Below are 22,517 nucleotides of genomic sequence, written 5' to 3' on the forward strand. Positions count from 1 at the left end.
AAATGTATCACGTTTGGATCTCAGTCAGTTATAGGTAATTGGATTTGTTAGCACATTAATAGGGAGGCTGTGAAATTCGCACCTGGCAGCAGTGCCTACCCTTTTACTTGCTCGCAACAATGCTGAAGCAGTAATGGAGGGTGCAAAAAAAAAGCGTTTACAGGAACAGACATGGTTTTCAGGTTAATTATTTGGCTGCAGTGCTGACGCTGGACAAGCTGTTGGCGGAATCCGGGCTGGTTGTCAGGAGTTTGGCAGGACGTCTGGAGCTGGCTCAGTATGATGCTGTTCAGAGCCCAGTGGAAGTCCAAAACAGGTTGACAGGAATATACGGCAATGTTGGTTCAACTTGTGCTTTTTTTTGCTGGTTATTAGGCTAACCAAAGAGTTAAGAAAGGGAAGAACACACAGTTCTGCTTGATTTTTGTCTTTAACTCATTCAAATAAATGATCATAAAGTCTTTAAAAATTCCATGAAATCAAAATGAGAGTTTTGTGGCTTTTACTTAGCTTTGTTGACAAAATAGTCCCTGGTTTTCCAGCATCTTTTGCGTATTTAAACCATTTATATTTTATTTTATTTATATTTTCATACTAAGGACAACTGAGGGACTTATATGAAACTATTACAGAAGATACAATCGCTCACTGATGCTCCAGAAGGAAAAACAATGCATTAAGAGTCAGGGGTGTAAACTTTTGAACAGAATGTTGGTATATTTTTCTTATTTTGACTAAGTATCATATTTTTTTTTATTTAGTACTGCCCTTCATAAGCTATAGAAGACATTTACATGTTCATCAGAAGACAAAATAAGTTACAATTACCCTGATCTTCAAATTTCAAAAGTTTTCATCCCCCGGCTCTTAATGCATTGTGTTTACTTCTGAAGCATCAGTGAGCGTTTGAACATTTGTAATAGTTGCATATGAGTTTCTCTGAAGAACAGCTGGCAGTTTAACTGTTCAGGACAAACAAGGGACTCGTGAACAACTATGACTAAACAACAACAACAAAAAAACACAAGCTGTGGATTATTCAGGTAACAACACAGTATTAAGAATCAAGCGTATGTAAACTTTTGAACGGGGTATTTCTTTAAGAAATTATAAATTGCTACATAAAGGGTTTCCACGGGTCCTTAAAAAGTCTTAATTTTCGTTGTATAAAATTTAAGGCCATAAAAAGTTTTAAATGCTACAAGACTTAATTATGTCTTAATTATAATTTCAAGAGGTCATAAATTTGCAGGCGGAAAGACGAGAATTGTGTTATAGCCTAATGCGACAAATAAACTTTAAAAGGCTATGATTTCATTAAATCACGAGAGTCGGGTGTCGCACTGCTTTGTGTAATGCGGTTATGAGAAAACGCTGTATTTCTTGCACTACAAAAGCGCCACCTGCTGGCAGAGAATGAATGTGCTTTTCAATAAGCCCGTCTGATGAAATGTGAAAATCAACCCATTTTTATATTACAAACATGCAGAGTTGTAAATGTGAGAGTTTAAAATGGAAGTTGTTTAAAACGGAAGTCATATGACTGTGGTGTCATTTATTTATCCACCCTATTTTCTCGTAAGAGCGGGCGCTGCCATTTGTAAATTTTAAGGGTCAGGCTTCCGGTCTCATCCACGTCCAGCTATTTTTAGTCGTACAAAACAGCTTGTTTTGCTGCTTAATATTGCAAATTGGTGTCTTACCATAGTATTTTAATGTATTATCTTATGAACACATTGGTTTGTAGTGCAAACTGTTTACTGTTTGTTGTTATTCTCATTATTTCCCTTACTCCATGTTAAAGAATAAGATGGATAGCTTACATTTAGCCCTCTGATTGTATTTAGGCTTCAAAATTCATTAAAGCTTTGTTTATTTGTGAAGGCTATTATGATGAACAAAATGTGTAAGAATAATTAACTTTTGTTGGTCACAGAGCTTATTTTCTGCTAAAATTCAAAAGCCATCTGAAAAATCTTATTGGGCAGAACAAGTGTGATGCTACCTTTCGGATTAGCCTACAAAAACACACTTTCACTGCAGCACTCTATTCCTGATCCTGCCTAAACTTACAGTTTTACCATTTTTTAAAGCATATTCATAGAGATTTGACTGAATCCTCTGTTCTCAGGGTTCAACATAAATTGTTACACAATTAAATCAATTAGCGAGGCTGTGAGATTATGACTGACAGGGTTGAATGCTGACAATGCGGACAGCCTCTCCTCTGCATTTCCTCACAGCCGCCTCACATTCCGTCATTGTCACTGGTGCAGACGCTTCTTCCTGCTGCGCACACACATGGATCCAAGCGTCCGGGGATGAGCATTCCTCACTTGTCTTGCAACGGCAGCTGTTCGTTGGCTCTGCAACAACATAATTGTTACAACCAAGCATTCCTGAATATTGACTAGTTGCAACATTTTATGTCTTTACAGTAGAACTTTCCTTACCGGATTTGAAAATACATTAGCAAGAATTGACATTTTCCAGCCACAGGTTCCCTCAGGGAACCCAAATGTTTTTTTTTAAATGTGGTTCTGATTTCTGTGGCTAGCATTTTTTGAAGAGACTTAAATGATTTGTTTCACAACATTAAAGCATTGTGCTACATTCACATTTGGGTATGACAGACCTTCAAAATGTCTCAGATTTACGTTACAAAATGACCCTTGTGAAAAAGAAGTGTGCTTAATTGACATTTTAAGGACAGTAGAAGTTATGAAATGCATTTAACTATTTTAACAATGTCCTTACTACCTTTCTGGGTCTTGAATGTGTCAGTTGCATTGCTGTCTATGCAGGATCAGAACGCTCTCGGATTTAATCAAAAATATATTTTGTCTGTGCATCGTTTGTGTTCCAAAGATGAACAAAGGTCTTTCAGGTTTGGAACAACATAGATAAGGGTAAGTAATTAATGACATAATTTTCTTTTTGGGTAAACTATCCCTTTAAGTACTCTTTTTTAAAAAGTATGCTAAAGTGTACTTCTTTTTCACAAAGGCTTGTGTCATATTATTTTGGATTTTACAATCCCTCACCATCACACATCTCCCAGGGAGTGCAGTGCGGGCAAGCAGTGAATGAGCGAGGTGGCCACTGGCAGGCACTGTCTTCAGCAAGAGTGTATTGATGTCCCAGACAGCGCATAGCTTGTATTTTACACAGACTGAGTGTCCTTGTCCGACCACGCTTCTCATCAGTGGCACATATCTCTAAAGAAGTCCTGCAGAAGAGTGAAAAACAACACTTTATTAAACTGAGAGTTTGCTTGTATAGAAATTTACATGATTTTTTTTGCCATTTGTGTTGTGTAATGTATTAAAGCCTTCCTGTCTGGGAACATACTTGCACTCATGGGGTACTTTACAGACACATTTGTCCTTTGCCAGGTTCTCCCATGGTTGGCATTGCACTGGCACAGCGGTTGGTATAAAATCTAGTAGAAAACAAATAACTTTTACTCACACTCAATAATTTTACTTAATTTTTTGCATTAACACTATATATTAATACAATATTTCAAAATTTGCCAAATGACCTTGTAGCGAGTAATGCGTATCTGCATTTTCTTCATTTTGACTTAGTGTACAAAATAGAACAGCTTCTAGCTGTGAAGACTAGTTTAGTACCTGTGAGACACCTGGTTTCTTGTGGTTGTGGTGACCAGGAAAGGCCAGCGTTGCACTGAATCTCAGCTGGACCTTTTCTGACTTTCCCTTCAGGGCAGGAAAGTGAGACAGCTTCACCGATGTTATAGGTAATCTTCCTCGGGCTTCCAGTGACATCTGGAGGAAGCTGAGGTGGATCACATAATGTTTCTGCAGACAGCAATCAACATTTATTATAAAACTTTTAACATACACACCTCAAGTCCAAAGTTTTTTGAACAGTATGATTTAAAATCAAGTCTACTATTTAAAATAACTGTTTTCTATTTGTATATATTTTAAAAATGTAATTTATTCCTGTGATTTTCTAGAATTTTCAGCATCAATTCTCCAGTCTTCAGTGTCACATGATCCTTCAGAAATAATTATATTTTTTTATTAATATTATTATCAATATTTAAAACAGGTAAGTACATTTTTTTAGGATTCTTTGATGAATAGAAAGATCCAAAGATCAGCATTTATTTGAAATAAAAAGCTTTTGTCAGTATCATTTTTTAAAAGATATAGAAATTAATACTTTTATTTAGCAAGGATGCTTTAATTTGATCAAAAGTGATGATAAAGATATGTATAATGTTACAAAAGAATTCTATTTCAGATCAGTGCTGCTCTTCTGAACTTTCTATTCATCAAAGAAACCTGACAAAAATTGTACTCAGCTGTTTTCAACATAATAATAATAAATGTTTTTTTTTTTTTTTGATCAGCAAATCAGAATATTAGAATGATTTCTGAAGGATCATGTGACTGGAGTAATGATGATAAAAAATTCAGTTTTGAAATCACAGGAATAAATTACGTTTTAAAATATATTCAAATAGAAAATAGTTATTTTAAATCGTAAAAATATTTCAAAATTGTACTGTTTTTGCTGTACTTTGGATCAAATAAATTCAGGCTTGGTGAGCAGAAGAGTCTTCTTTAAAAAGAAACTGTTAGTGTATGGTTTCTCATTTCTCTGAATGTAAAATATTCAATATTTGATCAAATTCATTTATAAAATTAGTATTTAAACAATAACTGAAAAAAAAAGTCATTCTAAATACACAAAATGCATAACATAAAAATGACATTGTGTTTATACTACATAGTATTAATAAAAACATGATCTAATATATATAAATAATATAAAAATAATAAAATAAAATAATAAAAAATTATTAATTGTTTTAGACATTAATTAATTGTATGTATTTATTTATTACATTTTAAACACTATTTTAATTAATTCTATACATAATATAAAACAACATCAAATATATCTTTATACTATACTATCATTTAGTATTTATAAAACATGGTTTATCATTATCTAAAATGCAATAAATAATTGAATAATTGTATACAATACATCAAATATATTACAAAAAGAGTTAACATGTTTACATCATTCAATATTTGAATGAAATATAAGTAATCCTAAAAAAGTTGCTTACTGAGAATGATTCATTAAGTATTCATGAAATATGGTTTATGTATAAATATTTTAAATAATTATACACAGAATATTAAATGCATAATATAAAAACACACTGTATGTAAAGATACATCGAAAATAGATTCTACTATCAGCAGATGACAGCTCTAAAAAGTCATATACACTTACTTTTGCACTCTACTTCATTTCGCAACCAGTCAAGATTTTCTTCGCATTCTGCTATAGGATCTCCGATCAGGTGGAAGCCCTCAATACATGCATACTCAATTTTACTGCCTACTGGATATGAATCTTTGGGGTACTGCAATTAGGAGAACACAACAACATTATAACAAATCAAAAAAACATATTTAATCACATTTTAATGGGAAATATTTGATAAAATTATTCTTACCAAAACAAACGCATTAGCGAGGAAGGGGGGCGTTTTACAACTTTTCCTAGGCGTTAATGATTCTTCAAAGCAGTGAGGCTCCATTGTACTGAAAATAGGTCAAAACCAATAAGTCAGGTTTCCACATAGTGGCAGTGTTGTTGCACAGTAACATTCCCTGGGTCTCTAGCACCTTGTAAAGAACAGCTTATTACAGCTTTTCAGAACAGAGATTTGTACTGTTGAAGAGGCTGGTGACCTTTCCTCACCGGAGGTAATCTAATTCCTGCGCTTCATCACAGGCTGTCGTCTCCACAGTGTTCCCAATACAGTCCCTACCGCCTGAAGGAGCGGGACGACTGCAGGAGCGGCTCCGGCTTTTCTGACCTTCCTTGCAGGTGCTCCATGAAGACCAACAGGCCCAGTCTCCATGAATCACTCCTAAAATACAAAGACATGAATGAGTATAGTGACCTTAAAAAATATTTAGATGCCTAAAGAGATAGTTCACCCAAAAATTTAAATTCTGTCATTAATTACTCACCCTCATGTTGTTCCAAACCTGGAATACCTTTGTTTATCTTCAGAACACAAATTAAGATATTTTTGATAAAATCTGAAAGCTTTCTGACCCTGCATAGACAACAATGCAACTGACACGTTCAAGGACAGTGTTAATGATGTCCTTCCTACCTTTCTGGGTCTTGAAAAGTTGTCAGTTGAGCTGCTGTCTATCAAGGGTTTAGAAAGCTCTCGGATTTCATCAAACATATCTTAATTTGTGTTCAGAAGTTGAACAAAGGTCTTACAGGTTTGGAATGACATTATGGTGAGTAATTAATGACAGAATTTGTATTTTTAAAGGTTGTATCAGCGATTTCTAGCCTGAAACATAAAGTGTCAAATTCAGCTGACCTTTCATCACGATCCGCTCGCTGCCTGCCCCATAAATTGTCTGTGAAAAAACCGCGTCTCTCTGGTCAGCCTAGGGTCCGAGATATGCCAAAAAAACAATCGGCACTACCAACCTTTCCACAGATAAACAAACAGTGTTCCAACCAATCAGCGTCAGGGGTTTGGTGTCGTGGACTTTCGCTCCGCCTCCCTCACATCCCTGCACCAGTAGGAAAGTCCACAACACCAAACCCCTGACGCTGATTGGTTGGAACACTGTTTGTTTATCTGTGGAAAGGTTGGTAGTGCCGATTGTTTTTTTGGCATATCTCGGACCCTAGGCTGACCAGAGAGACGCGTTTTTTTCACAGACAATTTATGGGGCAAGCAGTGAGCGGATCGTGAAGAAAGGTCAGCTGAAATTGACACTTTATGTTTTAGGCTAGAAATCGCTGATACAACCTTTAAGTGAACTATCCCTTTAAGCCACACTTACAAATAATTGATTTACATATAAATTAAGCATGTATATACTTACATTACATTCCCAATCTCACATCATAAACTAAAATACTAAAATCACTAAAAAAAGAAGTGATTACATTCATAAAATAATACAATTAAATATATAAAATACAAATGTTTCATTATGATTTCTAAAGATTGTAATTCATTAGATAAATCACAACTAATCTTCCGACATCGATCTTTTAAATCTTCATGTTTATAGATACAGTATAACAGTACTCTAAATATGGATAAAAATATAAACTATGTAACAATGTAAATTGGTCTTCATAGATGAAAATATTTATGCCTTATTTTAAAAATTGTATTACATTTTATTTAAAAATCCTTTAATGGCAATTTGTTAATATTTAACATTTCGTGGCGAATCTTTTTCTAAAAACTGTACATTTTCATTTTCATTAATGTAATAATTTTATAGAATTTAAAGGGATAGTTCCCCCAAAAATGAAAATTAGCCCATTATTTACTCATCCTCCAGGCATCTTAGGTATTTATAACTTCCTTCTTTCAGATGAATGCAATCTACGTTATATTGGCATCTCCAAGCTTTAGAATGGCATAGGTGAGTGTTTCTCTTCATCAGTCCATACACTGTAAAAAGTTTTCACCAGAATCAACTTAAAAACCTAAGTTCAGCAGCTGCCTTAAAATTTTAAGTTAAATCAACTTAAAACTACTAGTCATTTTAACTTGAAAAATGAGTTGATTTAACTTGTGAGTTGAAATGACTTAAGTTGATTTAACTTAACATTTTAAGGCAGCTGCTAAACTTAAGTGAAAACTTTTTACAGTGTAACAAGTCCAATAAAGTGCATCCATCCATATTAAAAAGTGCCTCACATGGCTCAGGGGGTGAATACAGGCCTCTTGTAGAGAATCAATGCATTTGTATAAGACAAATATCCATTTTTAAAATGTAAGAATAACTTCAATCTAGCTTGCGCCAACAGCTTGTGCACAGAAGCCGCTCCGAAGGATGGCGGATGACGTCGGCGTTGCACATGCGCCGCTCAGACGTGACGAATGCAGACACGCCGTCAAGAAAAGTAAACAAAGCACCGTTCACAAATTCGAAGTTTAAAATGAGGATTTGTAAAGAAAAATGTTGGAGGATTTCGATATAAACCAAGAAGAGAATGGTTTTGCTTTGCTTACTTTGCTCCAATAAACAAATGTTGGTTTTCACAAGAATCAGAGTCGCAACACAAACATCCTACGTCATCCGCCTGGAGCGGTTTCCATGTACGACTGTTAGCGCAAGCTAGATTAAAGTCATTATTACATTTTAGATATGAATATTTTTCTTACAAAACTGCATCGATTTGCTACAGCAGGCCTTTATTCACCCCCCGGAGCCGTGTGAGGCACTTTTTATTATGGATAGATGCATTTAATTGGACTTGTTTTGGACTGATGAAGAAAAACACTCGCCTATGCCGTTCTAAAGCTTGGAAGTGGCAGGATAACTCTGATTGCATTTGTCTGAAAGAAGGAAGTTAGATACACCTAGGATGCCTGGAGGGTGAGTAAGGCTCAATCCCAATTCTACCCCTTACCCCTACACTTTGCCCTACCCCTCCGTTTGGCGCGTTCACGTGAAGGGGTAGGGGTGTCTCATTTCTCTTTTGGTTGGAGGGGTAGGGGGAAGGGGAAGGGCCAGATAGCCCTCCAAACAAAGATTTTTCGGGACCTCACTTCAAACGGGCTAAGAGAAATTTCCAACATGGCTGCTCACTCGAGCAAGCAGTCTCATAAGTAATTTTTTGCCATTAATAAGGATTTTTATGACAATGTTTCATTATATGTATATTGCCTTCAATCTTGTGTTTGTGTTTATGGTGTTGTTCTGTAAATAAACGTTTGCAAAAAATCGCTAAAGTTTGCTAGCAGATATCACTGATTGCACGATATTACAAAATATATTTTTATGTCATATACACTTGACTGCATGCTAGAGACATGAAAGACCAGTGGCATGGCAATTTGCAACGGTGGTGTAGTGGACGGTATACGCAGGTATACCACGTATATTAGGCTACTTTGCGTACACCCACTTTTTAAATCCCCTCTGATGCGCAATTTTCAGTAGTGTCCTGCATTAGCCAAAATCACAGCAGTCCACCACATCCAGTCATATGTGAATAAATGGAAATAATTGCTAAAAAGGACCGTGGCGCCGGCTTGCTTTGAAATGTATTTGATAATTGCGCCTAATGTGACTGCGCCCGCTCCGTCTCCCACACCCCAGTCATTTGAATCAGTACATAATAATGAAAATAATACCTTACAATTAAAAAGAAGCAGATTTTACGATCAGAAATTTCTTAAGCCATTGAACCCCTGTAAACATTTCAGCCAAGGAAGCAGTAAACAATTGCGTTCAAATACAAAGTTCAAAATGAAATTCACAAATGAAGCATATACCCACTTCTCAAAGCACCACTACACCACTGATTTGCAATTTGCCGCGCATGTGATAACGCATTGTTTGTTTTGCTTACGGCCATATACATGTAAATGAACGGTGCGTACACCCTACATTTGCACTTTTTGGAACACAACAACATTTTTTTCAACATCTTGAAATGTGTGATAAACATCGGTGCATGTCCTCTGATGTAACATTAGGAACTAGCGACAACGTATGATGACGTATAACAGTGTAGTAGTGGTGTCCCATTTCTTAGGGGAAATATTTTAACCCTTCCCCTTTCCACTTTGTTTCAAGGGACAAGGGAAAGGGGCGAGGGGAAGGCGAAGGGGTAGAAAATAGAATTGGGATTGGGCCTAAATAATTGGCTAAGTTTCATTTTTGGGTGAGCTAATCCTTTAATATAATAATATAACTAGAGCTGCTTAACAGCAGAATCTAATTCATTCTGCAATTTTTTTCTGTTCATCTCTTTGTATATCTTGACTTGACTTGACCTGAATTAATATAAAAAGTCTACATTTTCTCTTGAGATTGGGTTCGGATATTTTGGGGTCTGTAGTCTCTTTTGGGGTAAAAAGTTTGAAAACCCCTGATCTATGCAACATAAATTGAAGTAATTAATCTGTACCTGGCTGTTCATCGTGTGGTGTCCCATTTTCACATGCCTGGCCTGTGGTCCCTGGTTTACACACACACTTACAGACGTCATTGTCAAGCACGCGCAGCCCATTATTCTGGCATGCTCTGCAGTGACATGGATGTTTCTCACTGAGGTACGTCTCAATTGCGCGCTTTAAGAGATGCTTTTTCACCCCTGCACACGAGACCTCTTTCACCAGCTCATGGAGAGGTCTGAGCTGCACAAATCAGAAATTCACACATGGTTTCACACACTCTTTGTTATTATAACAACCTTGTTTGCATACAATAACAATATTTTTATAGTATATTGGTTTTCCAAACCAACCTTCGGTTTGATGACTTTTGGAAAATCCTTCACTGAACCTGACCACTGTGAAAAAGTCCTGCCATTCTCCATTGGTGTGTGTTTGCTTAACATTGACAGTTTTGCTATATGTCCAGGAGCACCACCAATGATATCTGTTTTCAAATCATTTTTTGGTATGCTTTTATCTGTTTGGGAAACATATTGAACACAAAACAGAATATTATTATCCAGTACACTGCCTGTATACAGAAATTAGTATGCATAAATGTGCATAATTTAGTGCCATTGTCTCCCAAAAGCAAAATAAAGCTTCAGTTGAGACTTACAAAATGGTATAGATTTCTCAACTGAGTCTTGTTTGCAACTTTCTGTGGTCCACCTGATAAAAATCATGATAGAATGGTAGGTTTTGACGCAGTGTTTATAGTCTATTTTCACAGTTTCTATGGGAAAAGAGATAACAGACAAATGTTGGACAGTATAATGATCTTCAATGAAAAACAACATCACCAACTTCTCATGTAATAGTGAAACAAATATGTGACATAAAGACCACTCACGCAATTTTTTTAAGACATCTTGGCTGGCCATCATATATAATCTGAATTGGCCCCCAAGAGTGCCCTCTGAAATATAGTGGGTCCCAAATCTCTCCAGCACATTGCGATAAGCAGCATAATCATATGTGACAGGCAAGGACAGCAGTGCTTTCCAAAACTCTTCTGAAAGTGGCAGATATTCCGGGGCCTGGTTTTGGAACTGGGCCACATCCACATCACTTTTCATGATCAGCAGATTTTTGGACTGAAAGGAGAACACAGTTTCTTAAATTAATGCCCCTGTTAACTTTTAACACTTAAAAAACAGACAACCAATCATAAACTGCCTTATTCTTAGCTCATGTACAACTGAAGTCAAAGGTTTACACACACCTTGGAGAATCTGCAAAAAGCTAATTATTTTACCAAAATAAGAGGGATCATACATAAAGAATGTTATTTTTTATTTACTACTGACCTGAATAAGACGTTAACATATAGTCTACAAGAGAAAGTAGCTGAATTTATAAAAATGACCTCTTCAAACGTTTATATACACTCGATTTTTAAAATCCTTCAGATCCAACAGATTCTTTAATTTTTCAACATTTTTGTGTATTTGAACCCTTTCCAACAATAACTGTATAATTTTGAAGTCCATCTTTTCACACTGAGGACAGCTGAGAAACTAATTTGCAACTATTACAGGAGGTTCAAACACTCAATCACGCTTCAGAAGGAAAAACGATGCATTTATTGCCGGGGGTGAAAACTTTTGGAATTTGAAGATCAGGGTAAATTCAACTTATTTTGTCTTCTGGGAAACATGTAAGTATCTTCTGTAGCTTCTGAAGGGCAGTAATAAATAAATAAAAAATATGATATTTAGGTAAAATAAGAAAAAAATGTACACATCCTCATTCTGTTAAAAAAATTACACTGCACTGCACTGTCTCTTAATGCATTGTTTTTCCTTCTGAAGCATCAGTGAGCATGGTTTAAAAGTATATAATTTTCTTTTTCTTTTTTAGAAAATTAGCAATCGTTATGCTACATAAAACCCTTATTCTTCAGCTGGGATCATGTAGAGCCCTTGAAGCTGCATTGAAACTGCAATTTGGACCTTCAACATTTCCCCCATTGAAGTCTCCATTATATGGAATGTTTTCCTCAAAAACCATAATGTCTTTATGACTGAAGAAAGAAAGACATGAACATCTTGGATGACATAGTGGTAGTAAATTATCAGGAAATTTTAATTCCAGAGTGAACTAATTTTTTTAAAACAGAAAGAGTGGATTTGTGTCGACATGCACACAATCACAGGTCACATGCTCATCCCTTGCTGTACCTCTCAATCAATGGTATTCACCACATACATATGTAAATAAGTATATTAAATGTATAGAACCTGACAGGCCATGTCAATATTATGTAGTGAATACAGTATGTCATAACATACAGTACCTGTGACTTGAACAGGTCATCATGGAAAACAAAATCATAATGTCCAGAGGATGTGCCTCTTGTTCTTGAATGTTGTTCATAGTGATTAACGTAGTGCCAAGAGCTGTCAAAGGATTCATCTGAAAAATCATTTTCTGCGGTGACCTGGCAAAAACAAATGCAGAGAAAGACAAAAACCTTTATAGAAACTCTTGCATTGGTAACAAATGTATTTCTTTTTGTATCTCAAAAGTCTATTTATCTTAGTCTATTAAATTGTGAAATTTGAATTGCCTGGAAAGTGTATCTGAGGACACTTTGGGGAAGTCTGTATAGGTCCATGTGGTCTCCACTGAAGGTCCTTTTACACAGACCTCCAAAGCTTTTGGTGTTGATGACTGTTCCTCTTGCCTCTTTTCTCACTGCATCAAACCTATAGTTCAAACATTTACAGTCATAGTGGCTTTAGAGATGTCTACGTCTGTGTGAATGTATTGTTGTACTGAATATGGAAACAGTTACCCTTGACCAGTGAGCTCTACATTCGGTGGAGGTTTTTGCAGATCGCAGAGCACTTTACTGTCACATTTCCACTCATCTGAGCTATCTTCACAGTCATAATCTCCATTGCAAACCAGAGACTGGCTGATACATTTTCCTTAGGAGAACGAAAGAGAAATTATTCAACACCTCTTAAAACTTTTTTTTTTTTTTTTTTTTTTTTAAACAATTTTTACCTTTTAAAGACCTTCAAATAGAAAAAAGTTACCGGACTGGCAGCGAAAACGTTCTCCACAGCCCTCCTCTAGAGGACAGACCTGAGTCGGTATGCATGACTGAGTGCGGCTTGAGCTCCCAGTGCACGGCTGACCACCAAACTGAGGGTAGACTGCAATGGAGCGGCTCTGTGTCTGTAATGTCCCCACATGTCAATATACAGATACCACAATTGCATTTACGTAAATGTATTCAGTGTACAGACTGCATGCAATTATTTAGTGTGAGATAAATGTACACTTTTACAATGATGCATGTCTATAAACAGGTCAGAAACAAAATACTAGTCCCACCTGTGTTTTGGAGCAGCCATCACAGGCAGACCAGTTTTCAGGGGACCAGGGTCCCCACTGGCAGTGCACAGGACCAGACACAGACCTAATGGATCTCACTGACACTGCACTGATTCAGGAACAAGCTCAATGAAAGTATGTCATCCCAAATATAAAATATGTACTGTGGCTACAAAAAGTATTTTGACTTTTTTACATTATATAACAGAATTTCAAACCAGGTGGCATCTGCAAAATTAGACTGGAGCTTTTCTCAGAACTGATTGTGTCCTGTACATTAGTTTACTAGAATAGTAAACTAATTTTGAGCTAGAAGTATTCAAATTAATTTAAGTAAAAAAAAATTATAAAATCATCATGTAAGTAACTAAACTAAATGCTAAATGTAATGACATTTTAAAGTGTGACTTCAGTGTCAAACACTTTTTGGGGCCACTGTCTATGAATATTGTACATTCTAAACTGCCTTGCATTTAATTTCAGAAGATAGAAAGATAGACCGATACACAGACAGACAGTAAATAATATTTTATTATTATTTTATCCAAAATCTGATCCAAAAACTTATTTTAAAACTGCCATGCATTTAATTTCATTAAAAAAATTATATATATATGCTTTTATTTCAAGCTTATCCAAAACTTTAACCAAAAATGCAATGTGATTAAATAAATAAATAAATGGTTTTATCCAAAGCTTGTCCAAAACTTTATTCAAAAATGTCATGTATTTAATTTCATAAATAAATAAGTAAATAATATTATTTGCTTTTATCCAAAGCAAATAATTAATAATTTAATAATTCATTAAATAAATAAATATCTATTTAATGCTTTTATCCTAAACTTATCCAAAACTGCCATGCATTTAATTTCATAAATAAATATTTGATGCTTTTATCTAAAGCTTATCCAAAAATGCAATGCATTTAAATAAATAAATAAATTGTTTTCTTTCCCAAAACTGCCATGCATTTAATTTCATGAATAAATAAATAAATAAATATTTATAATTAATTAATTTGATGCTTTTATCCCAAGCTTGTCCAAAACCTTATCCAAAAATGTATTACATTTAAATATTTGATGCTTTTATCGAAAGCTGATCCAAAACGTCATCCAAAAATGCCATGTATTTAATTTCATAAATAAATAATATTTATTTGATGCTTTTATCTAAAGCTTATCCAAAACTGCCATGCATTTAATTTCATAAATAAATATTTGATGCTTTTATCCCAAGCTTTTAAATAAATAAATGAATCGTTTTTTTTTCCAAAACGGCCATGCATTTAATTTCATAAATAAATAAACAAATTAATTAATTAACAATTTATTAATTCATTTGATGTTATTATCCCAAGCTTGTCCAAAACCAAAAATGCATTGCATTTAAATAAATAAATATTTGGTGCTTTTATCCAAAGCTGATCCAAAAATGCCATGTATTTAATTTCATAAATAAATATTTATGTGATGCTTTTATCCAAAAGCTTATCCAACACTGTCATGCATTTAATTTCATAAATAAATAAGATTTATTTATTGCTTTTATCCAAAGCTTATCCAAAACTGACATGCATTTAAATAAATATTTTTATTTTATTTTATCCAAAGCTGATCCAAAAACTTTATCCAAAAATGCCACGCCTTTAATTTTTATAAATAAATAATATTTATTTGATGCTTTTATCCAAACCTTACCCAAAACTGCCATGCATCTAATTTCAGAAATAAATATTTATTTGTTTATTTCATGCTTTTATCCCAAGCTTATCCAAAAATGCAATGTAAATAAATAAACAAATGCTTTTATCCAAAGCTGATCCAAAACTTTATAAAACTTTATAAACTGCCATGCATGAAATAAATAAATAAATAAATAAATAAATACATATTTATTTGATGCTTATTTATCCAAAGCTTATTCAAAACTGCCATGCATGAAACAAATAAAACTATTTCTTTAATGCTTTTATCCAAAGCATTTTGCATTGCATTCAAGCTAAACAGATTAGATGATATAGATGAATAGATTACTTACTGTGTAATGGCTGCTGAAGACAACAGAGAGACCAGAAAGACTTCATGGAGGAACACACACTGAGAACAAAGTTAAATGAAAAACAGTTTTCCTCCTAATAACCCTGTGCTATCAACTGTGAAAAGTAAAATGCATTTAATTATTATTGCATTAAGCTTGACAATTGTAGCCTACTGAAGAACATAATTTGCATCAGTATAAAAGTAAAGCCTCTGGCATTTGTATTGGTTCATTAAAATGATACAGGAACGTTTAGATATCTACTTAAAAAATCAAAAGTGCTTACCTTCATTGTAATAATCTAATGAGCATGCACATTTCTCTCCAAACCTTCTGTCTTCACTGTATGCAGGCAGCTATAGGAAACACTCCCAGCCCCTGTCTTATCTCACGAAAACAAGCCATGAGCGGGAAATGATCATTTCTCTGCCAAAACTGCCTGTAACAACACAATCCTCATTTCACTGGAATGTGAGTCAGACTCAGAAGATAGAAAGAGCACATAAATCTCCCTAATGACTCCAGAGGATTTATGGTGCATGCCGAGAATTAAACGGTCATTTATGGATGTCCACTTGAGTAAATAGACAGATTAAATCATGTCCGCTTAGGTAGCTGTCATGCATCTAATGAGAAACTGACATCTACATTGAATTCTCTATGTCAAGCAGGTATACACAATAAACACTTGATGGAGACAAAGCGCCATTTGGCATCCAATCCTGCACCATTAAAAGAATATTTCACCCCAAAATAAAAATGTGCTTAAAATGCACTCACCCTCATCCAAAATGTCTAATTTAGACATTCTGCTAAGTATTGGTAGACTGTTATGGTCAGGGTTAGTTAAATTAATTAAAGGGATAGTTCACCCAAAAATGAAAATTTGATGTTTATTTGCTTACCCCCTGGGCATCCAAGATGTAGGTGACTTTGTTTCTTCAGGAGAACACAAACGAAGATTTTTAACTGTCCAAAAGTCTGTCAGCCATATAATGGCAGTGGATGGGCACCAAAACATGCACACACAAATCCAAATTACACCCTGCGGCTCGTGACGATACATTGATGTCCTAAGACACGAAACGATCGTTTTTTTGCGAGAAACTGAACAGTATTTATATCATTTTTTACCTTTGATACACAGCCACATCCATCGGCCCTGAGCATGAGCTCAGCATCCGGCCATTATATGACTGACAGACTGCACCGCTTTGAGTTAAAAATCTTCGTTTGTGTTCTGCTGAAGAAACAAAGTCACCTACATCTTGGATGCCCTGGGCGTAAGCAGATAAACATCAAATTTTCATTTTTGGGTAAACTATCCCTTTAACATGCAATTGCAAATGTACTTATAGTCAGTAGAATATGTAGTGCACTATTTTAGTATTACCATGTTTGTTTCTTTATTTAAAACAAATTTGGAGAAATTTCTCCACTCGGATCCTTTTCAGTGAATGGGTGCCATCACAATGACAGCTCAAACATCTGATAAAAACACTGCAGATTTTCACTTTAGAGGATGCTGACTGATGGACTGGAGTCAGGTGGATTACATGTGGGTTCTTGTAGTGCTTTTTTAGCAGATGTCATTCTGATGGCACCCATTCACTGCAGAGGATCCGTGTAATTCAAGTGAAGAAATGTCTCCAAACAAACATGGTAACACTTTAGTAGTCATCAGCTAAAGTTGTGTGAATTACTTGTGGATTATTGTGATGTTTTTATCAGCTGTTCTGACTCTCACTCTGACGGCACCCATTCACTGCAGAGGATCTGTGTAATTCAAGTGAGAAATTTCTCCAAAAAACACAGTAACACTTTAGTAGTCATCAGCTAAAGTTGTGTGGATTACTTGTGGATTATTGTAATGTTTGTATCAGCTGTTCAGTCTCTCATTCAGATGGCACCCATTCACTGCAGAGGATCTGTGTAATTCAAATAAAGAAATTTATCCTAACAAACATGGTAACACTTCAGTAGCCATCAGATAAAGTTGTGTGAATTACTTGTGGATTATTGTGATGTTTTTATCAGCTGTTTTGACTCTCACTCTGACGGCACCCATTCACTGCAGAGGATCTGTGTAAATCAAGTGAAAAATTTCTCCAAACAAAAATGATAACATTTCAGCAGTCAACAGCTAAAGTCATGTAGATTACTTGTGGATTGTTGTGATGCTTTTATCAGCTGTTCGGACTCTCATTCTGATGGCACCCATTCACTGCATAAAATCCATTGGTGAGGAAGTGATGTGATGCAACATTCTCCAAAAAATTGTTTCTGATGAAGAAACAACATCATCAGCGTACATCTTGAATGGCCCGAGAGTGAGTACATTTCCAGAAAGGTTTAATTTTTGTGTGGAGTATTTAATATATAGCCTCTTACATTTCAGACGTCTTGTTTACTGGAAAGCTCACTGTATTTAAAAGTCAAATCTCCTGATGTATCTCCTAAGAGAACGACAGCACTTTTCCAGCATATAGATGCCTATGTGAATAATAATGCGTTATATTGGCTCTGGGTCAGGGGTTAATCGGCACGCTTTTCCGCTCCTTAGACCTCAGGATCCACAGTTCCTCTGAGGATCTCATTTGCTTAATTAAAAGGTAATTGAGTTTCTCAGTGAGCCCCTCATCAGCAAGCTGTTATTAGCAACATGTTCAGCAGGCAGGTAATGCATCATAAATTCATGTCAGAGTCGTACGGTCACAGAGTCCTTTCCTGCAAGTGTTCACACAAACAAAAATAAATACATACAATTTCTCTTAACACTGAAACGCACAGAGAAGGAACCATACAGCTGGACTTGGGAACTCTGATATGTTTCTTCATTAGCACTTAGATGTTTCAAATAATTTGAATCTTGGTGAATGAATGGCAGCTGGAGAAAGAAATATTTCTGATCTAATTGACCTTTTGCTAGCACCAGGTAAAGCATTTTTCAAATCACTTATTAGACTCATTCAAAGGTCATGCATGTTGTTCATTGGGGTCCAAAATCTCTGTTCGGTAGTGAAAATGCTTTTGTTCTTCATTATCTGATTTAATTTAATTTGAATTGAAAGTTTAATTGAAAAACTAACAGAGCGTGTTAGTACTTGGTGTATCTCTCCATGACTTAATGACAGAAGTACTCAAACTGCATGAACTTCATAAGTTTGTTTAAAACCTGAAGATCATGCTCTCCAGCATGATTTGAGATGATCCACAGAAAATCTTGAGCATTAATGTAAGAACATCTGACTTTCTGTACAAAGTGTCCCATACTAGCGACCTAGAAATCTGCAGAATCTGTTTTTTTTTTTTTTCAAAAGCAAGGTTCGAACTAGATTTTGAATCCCATTTCCAAAGGGATCCAAAACTTGTGGGCAAATTTAGTTTGCTAGATTACACATAGAAACACTACAATACACTCAAAAATCATTCAAACATTGATAATAATAAGAAATGTTTCTTAAGGAGCAAATCAGTATATTACAATGATTTTTGAAGGATCATGTGACATTGAAGACTGACGTAATGGTGCTGAAAATTCAGCTTTGCCATTGCAGCAATGAATTACATTTTAAAGTCTGTTTTTGAGAGACTTGTACTTGAAAACGTCTCGGGTTACTATTGTAACCTTAGTTCCCTGAGGGAACGAGACGCCGCGTCTAGAAACGCTATGGGGAACGCCATTGGCGGGCCGCACTCTGAATCATGTCTTGCAACCAATGAATGACGGGGGTGACGTCACAGGCGCGGTGACGTCACCGACCAGGAAGTATAAAGCACGTGCATTTGACGCCCGCGGCAGCTCTAGCATGAAGCGAGCGCCGCAGGGGGCGGGAATTATGGTCCGAGACGCGGCGTCTCGTTCCCTCAGGGAGACTACCTACGTCCCCATAATTTCCGAACCCTGCGCAGTGTCTGTGCCAGCAGGTGGAAAGAAAAGAGCCTTTGTCTAGCATTCCGCGGACAAGAGGCCCTGTAGTCCTCGGCCCTAGGGCACACGAGGAATGGTAGTCTTCCTCTGTCTGGTCGCCAGCCAGAGCGAGAGGTACTCCGCGGCCCTCAGGCACACGCAGAGTCTTAGTCCTTTGTCTGGGAGTCAGCCAGAGCAAGAGGGACCGAATGACCACTGTCTAGCACTCGGCGGACAGATGGTGTGTGTAGTCCCCGGTCCGTAGACCCACGAGGACTGTGAGCTTGACCTCCAGGCTCCTCGGCCCTCGGGCACACGAGGAGGGGGTGATCCTTTGTCTGGGGGTTCAGCCAGAACAAGAGGGATCCAAGGCTCGGCCTGCGCTACGCCAGGACGCGAGGGATAAAGCCATTGTCTAGCATTCCGCGGACAAGAGGGCACTGCAATCCCCGGCCCTCAGGAACACGGGGAAGTCAGTAGGGGCCTCTGCGCGGTAGCCAGCCAGCGCATGAGGCACTCCTCGGCCTTATTCTAAGGCAGACGAGGAGTCTTAGTCCTTGGTCTAGGAAATTCCGGAACCAGAGGGACCGAATTACACTCGGTCTGGTAGCATCCTGCGCCAGAACACGAGGACAAGTAAGCCATTGTCTAGCATTCCGCGGACAAAAGGGCTGTATGGTTCTCGGCCCGCAGGCACACGAGAATAACGACCTCCGCCTGGTTCGCCAGCCAGTGCAGGAGGCACCCCTCGGCCCTCGGGCACATGAGGGGTCTTAGTCCTTTGTCTGGGGATTCAGCCAGGACAAGGGGGACTGAAAGCTCGGTCTGGTAACAGCATCAGAGCACGAGAGTAAGGGCCTTTGTCTAGTTTCCACGGACAACAGGCTGAGTATTTCTTACTTTCTTTGCAGATCTCTTTAGTTTGGCGAAACTGACTTCTCTTCTTTCCGCAGAAAGAATGCGCCTTGAGAAGTCTCCTCCTGGCTAGGGAGGTGGCTGACTCTCTAGGCCTAGCGCACTAGGCCGAGAGCACAGCAGAGCCTGGAGTGGCTCTGAGGTCAAGCTCATAATACCTGACAAACGTCAGGGGCGAGGACCAACCCGCAGCTGTATGGGGACACCTGCCATCAGAGCTCTCGAGGCACTCATACCTCGAGTGGAGTGAGCCTTGAGTCCCAACGGAGAAGGGAGACCAGAGGACTCATAAGCAGTAGTTATGGCATCGATGATCCATCTACTAATAGTGGGCTTTGAAGCCGGGCTCCCCCTCTTAGGGGGGCCGTAACAGACGAACAGTTGCTCTGTTTTACGCCACATGGCAGCTCTGTGGACGTATGCGTCTAAAGCTCTGACTGGGCACATGCAATTTAACTTCCTGTGACTTTGCTCCACGTATGGAGGAGGATAAAATGCCTGCAGCGTTATTGGCTGCGGTGCTAGGGAGGGGACCTTCGGGACGTACCCGACCCTGGGATACAGAAAGGCCTTGGCCATCCCTGGGGCAAACTCTAAATGAGACGGGGCCACTGACAGGGCCTGCAGGTCGCCTACTCTCTTGAGGGAGGTGAGTGCTAACAGAAGCGCTGTTTTTATTGTGAGGATGCGATCTGTAGACTCCTCTATGGGCTCAAAAGGGGGCTCACATAGAGCTTCTAGCACCACAGCGAGGTCCCACGCGGGGACCCTGGGTGTCACTCGAGGCCTCAACCTGAGCGCACCGCGGAGGAACCGTACGACCAAGGGCTCTCTGCCCACTGAGAGGCCACCTAGAGGGGCGTGGTAGGCACTTATAGCCGCCACGTAAACCTTCAAGGTGGAGTGAGCTAGCCCTGCGGAAAGGCGAGACTGTAGGAATTCCAGAACTGTACCGACCGGGCAGTTGACTGGGTCTAAGTGGCGCTCGCGGCACCATCTCGCAAACAAGTTCCACTTGAGGCCATACAGTTTCCTCGTAGAGGGAGCTCTGGATTGGAGAAGGGTCTCAACCACCTCAGTAGGGAGACCCGCTCCTATGAGTTGCGCCCCCTCAGGGGCCACACCCATAACCTCAACTTCTCTGGGTGGGGGTGGCAGACTGCGCCCCCAGCCTGAGACAGGAGGTCCCTCCTGACGGGAATCTCCCATGGAGAGCCGTCGAGGAGAGATACCAGGTCCGAGAACCAAACTCGTGCCGGCCAGCGCAGGGCTACTAGTAGCAGCCGCACTTGAAACCGACGGACCCGTTCCAGAACTCCCGGGAGCAGAGCGATTGGGGGAAAGGCGTACAGACGCAGCCTCGGCCACGTCTGTGCCATGGCGTCCAGCCCCAGTGGAGCTGGAGGAACTAGAGAGTACCAGAGGGGACAGTGCGATGTCTCTCGAGTCGTAAACAGGTCCACCTGTGCCTGGCCAAACATTCTCCAGATCTGCTTCACCACCTCTGGGTGAAGCATCCATTCCCCTGGCCTCAGCCCCTGCCTTGACAGGACGTCTGCTCCCACATTCAGATGTCCAGGAATGTGGACTGCTCTCAGGGAGAGGAGTTTTCCTTGAGACCACAGGAGGATCCGATACGCCAGCTTGAATAAGGGGCGTGAGCGGATCCCTCCTTGATGGTTATGTAATAAACTACCGCTGTGCTGTCTGTACGAACGAGGTCATGACGGTTTCTTAGGTCTGGTAGAAAACTCCTCAGGGCCTGGAACACCACCAGCATCTCTAGGCAGTTTATGTGCCATGAGAGGTGGTGAGGGCTCCACAGGCCTTGGGCTGAGCGGCCACTCATGACCGCTCCCCATCCGGTAAGGGACGCATCTGTCGCTAGCGTGACGCGGCGGCATGGCATCCCCAAGACCGGTCCCTGAGAGAGAAACCAGGGTTTCTTCCACATGACAAAGGCACGTAGGCAGCGCCGCGTGACCTTGATCTTGCGGAATGGGTTTCCCCTCGGGGAGAACCCCCTGGTTTTGAGCCACCACTGTAGTGGTCTCATATGCAGCAGTCCAAAAGGTATCACGTTGGAAGCGGCTGCCATAAGACCTAACAGTACTTGGAACTGTTTGACAGTGAGTGACTGGCCTAGCTTGACCGCATTTACTGCAGTGAGTATGGACTCTATCCGAGCAGGTGACAATCGTGCCCGCATCGTGGATGAATCCCACACCACGCCCAGATAAGTAGTCCTCTGTAATGGAGAGAGGACGCTCTTCTTGGCGTTGAGTCTCAACCCCAACT

General features: G+C 38.6%; 1 protein-coding gene across 1 annotated transcript; it reads right to left on the bottom strand.

The window, feature by feature from the left end:
- Positions 1–1,105: 1,105 nt before the first annotated feature.
- On the bottom strand, positions 1,106–15,811 carry c7a (complement component 7a). Its single transcript, XM_073818658.1, has 18 exons — positions 15,681–15,811; positions 15,395–15,453; positions 13,352–13,460; positions 13,051–13,192; positions 12,804–12,939; positions 12,576–12,714; positions 12,303–12,446; positions 10,857–11,100; positions 10,623–10,739; positions 10,315–10,481; positions 9,976–10,204; positions 5,758–5,929; positions 5,510–5,597; positions 5,284–5,416; positions 3,636–3,824; positions 3,352–3,442; positions 3,045–3,229; positions 1,106–2,366 (listed from the first exon to the last, which is right to left on the bottom strand). The coding sequence occupies exons 1-18, from the start codon at positions 15,684–15,686 to the stop codon at positions 2,182–2,184; spliced, it is 2,535 nt and encodes an 844-aa protein (XP_073674759.1). The 5' UTR covers positions 15,687–15,811; the 3' UTR covers positions 1,106–2,181.
- Positions 15,812–22,517: the final 6,706 nt, after the last annotated feature.

This window comes from Garra rufa, chromosome 15 (genome assembly GCF_049309525.1).
Source record: "Garra rufa chromosome 15, GarRuf1.0, whole genome shotgun sequence".
NCBI classification, from domain to species: Eukaryota; Metazoa; Chordata; class Actinopteri; order Cypriniformes; family Cyprinidae; genus Garra; species Garra rufa.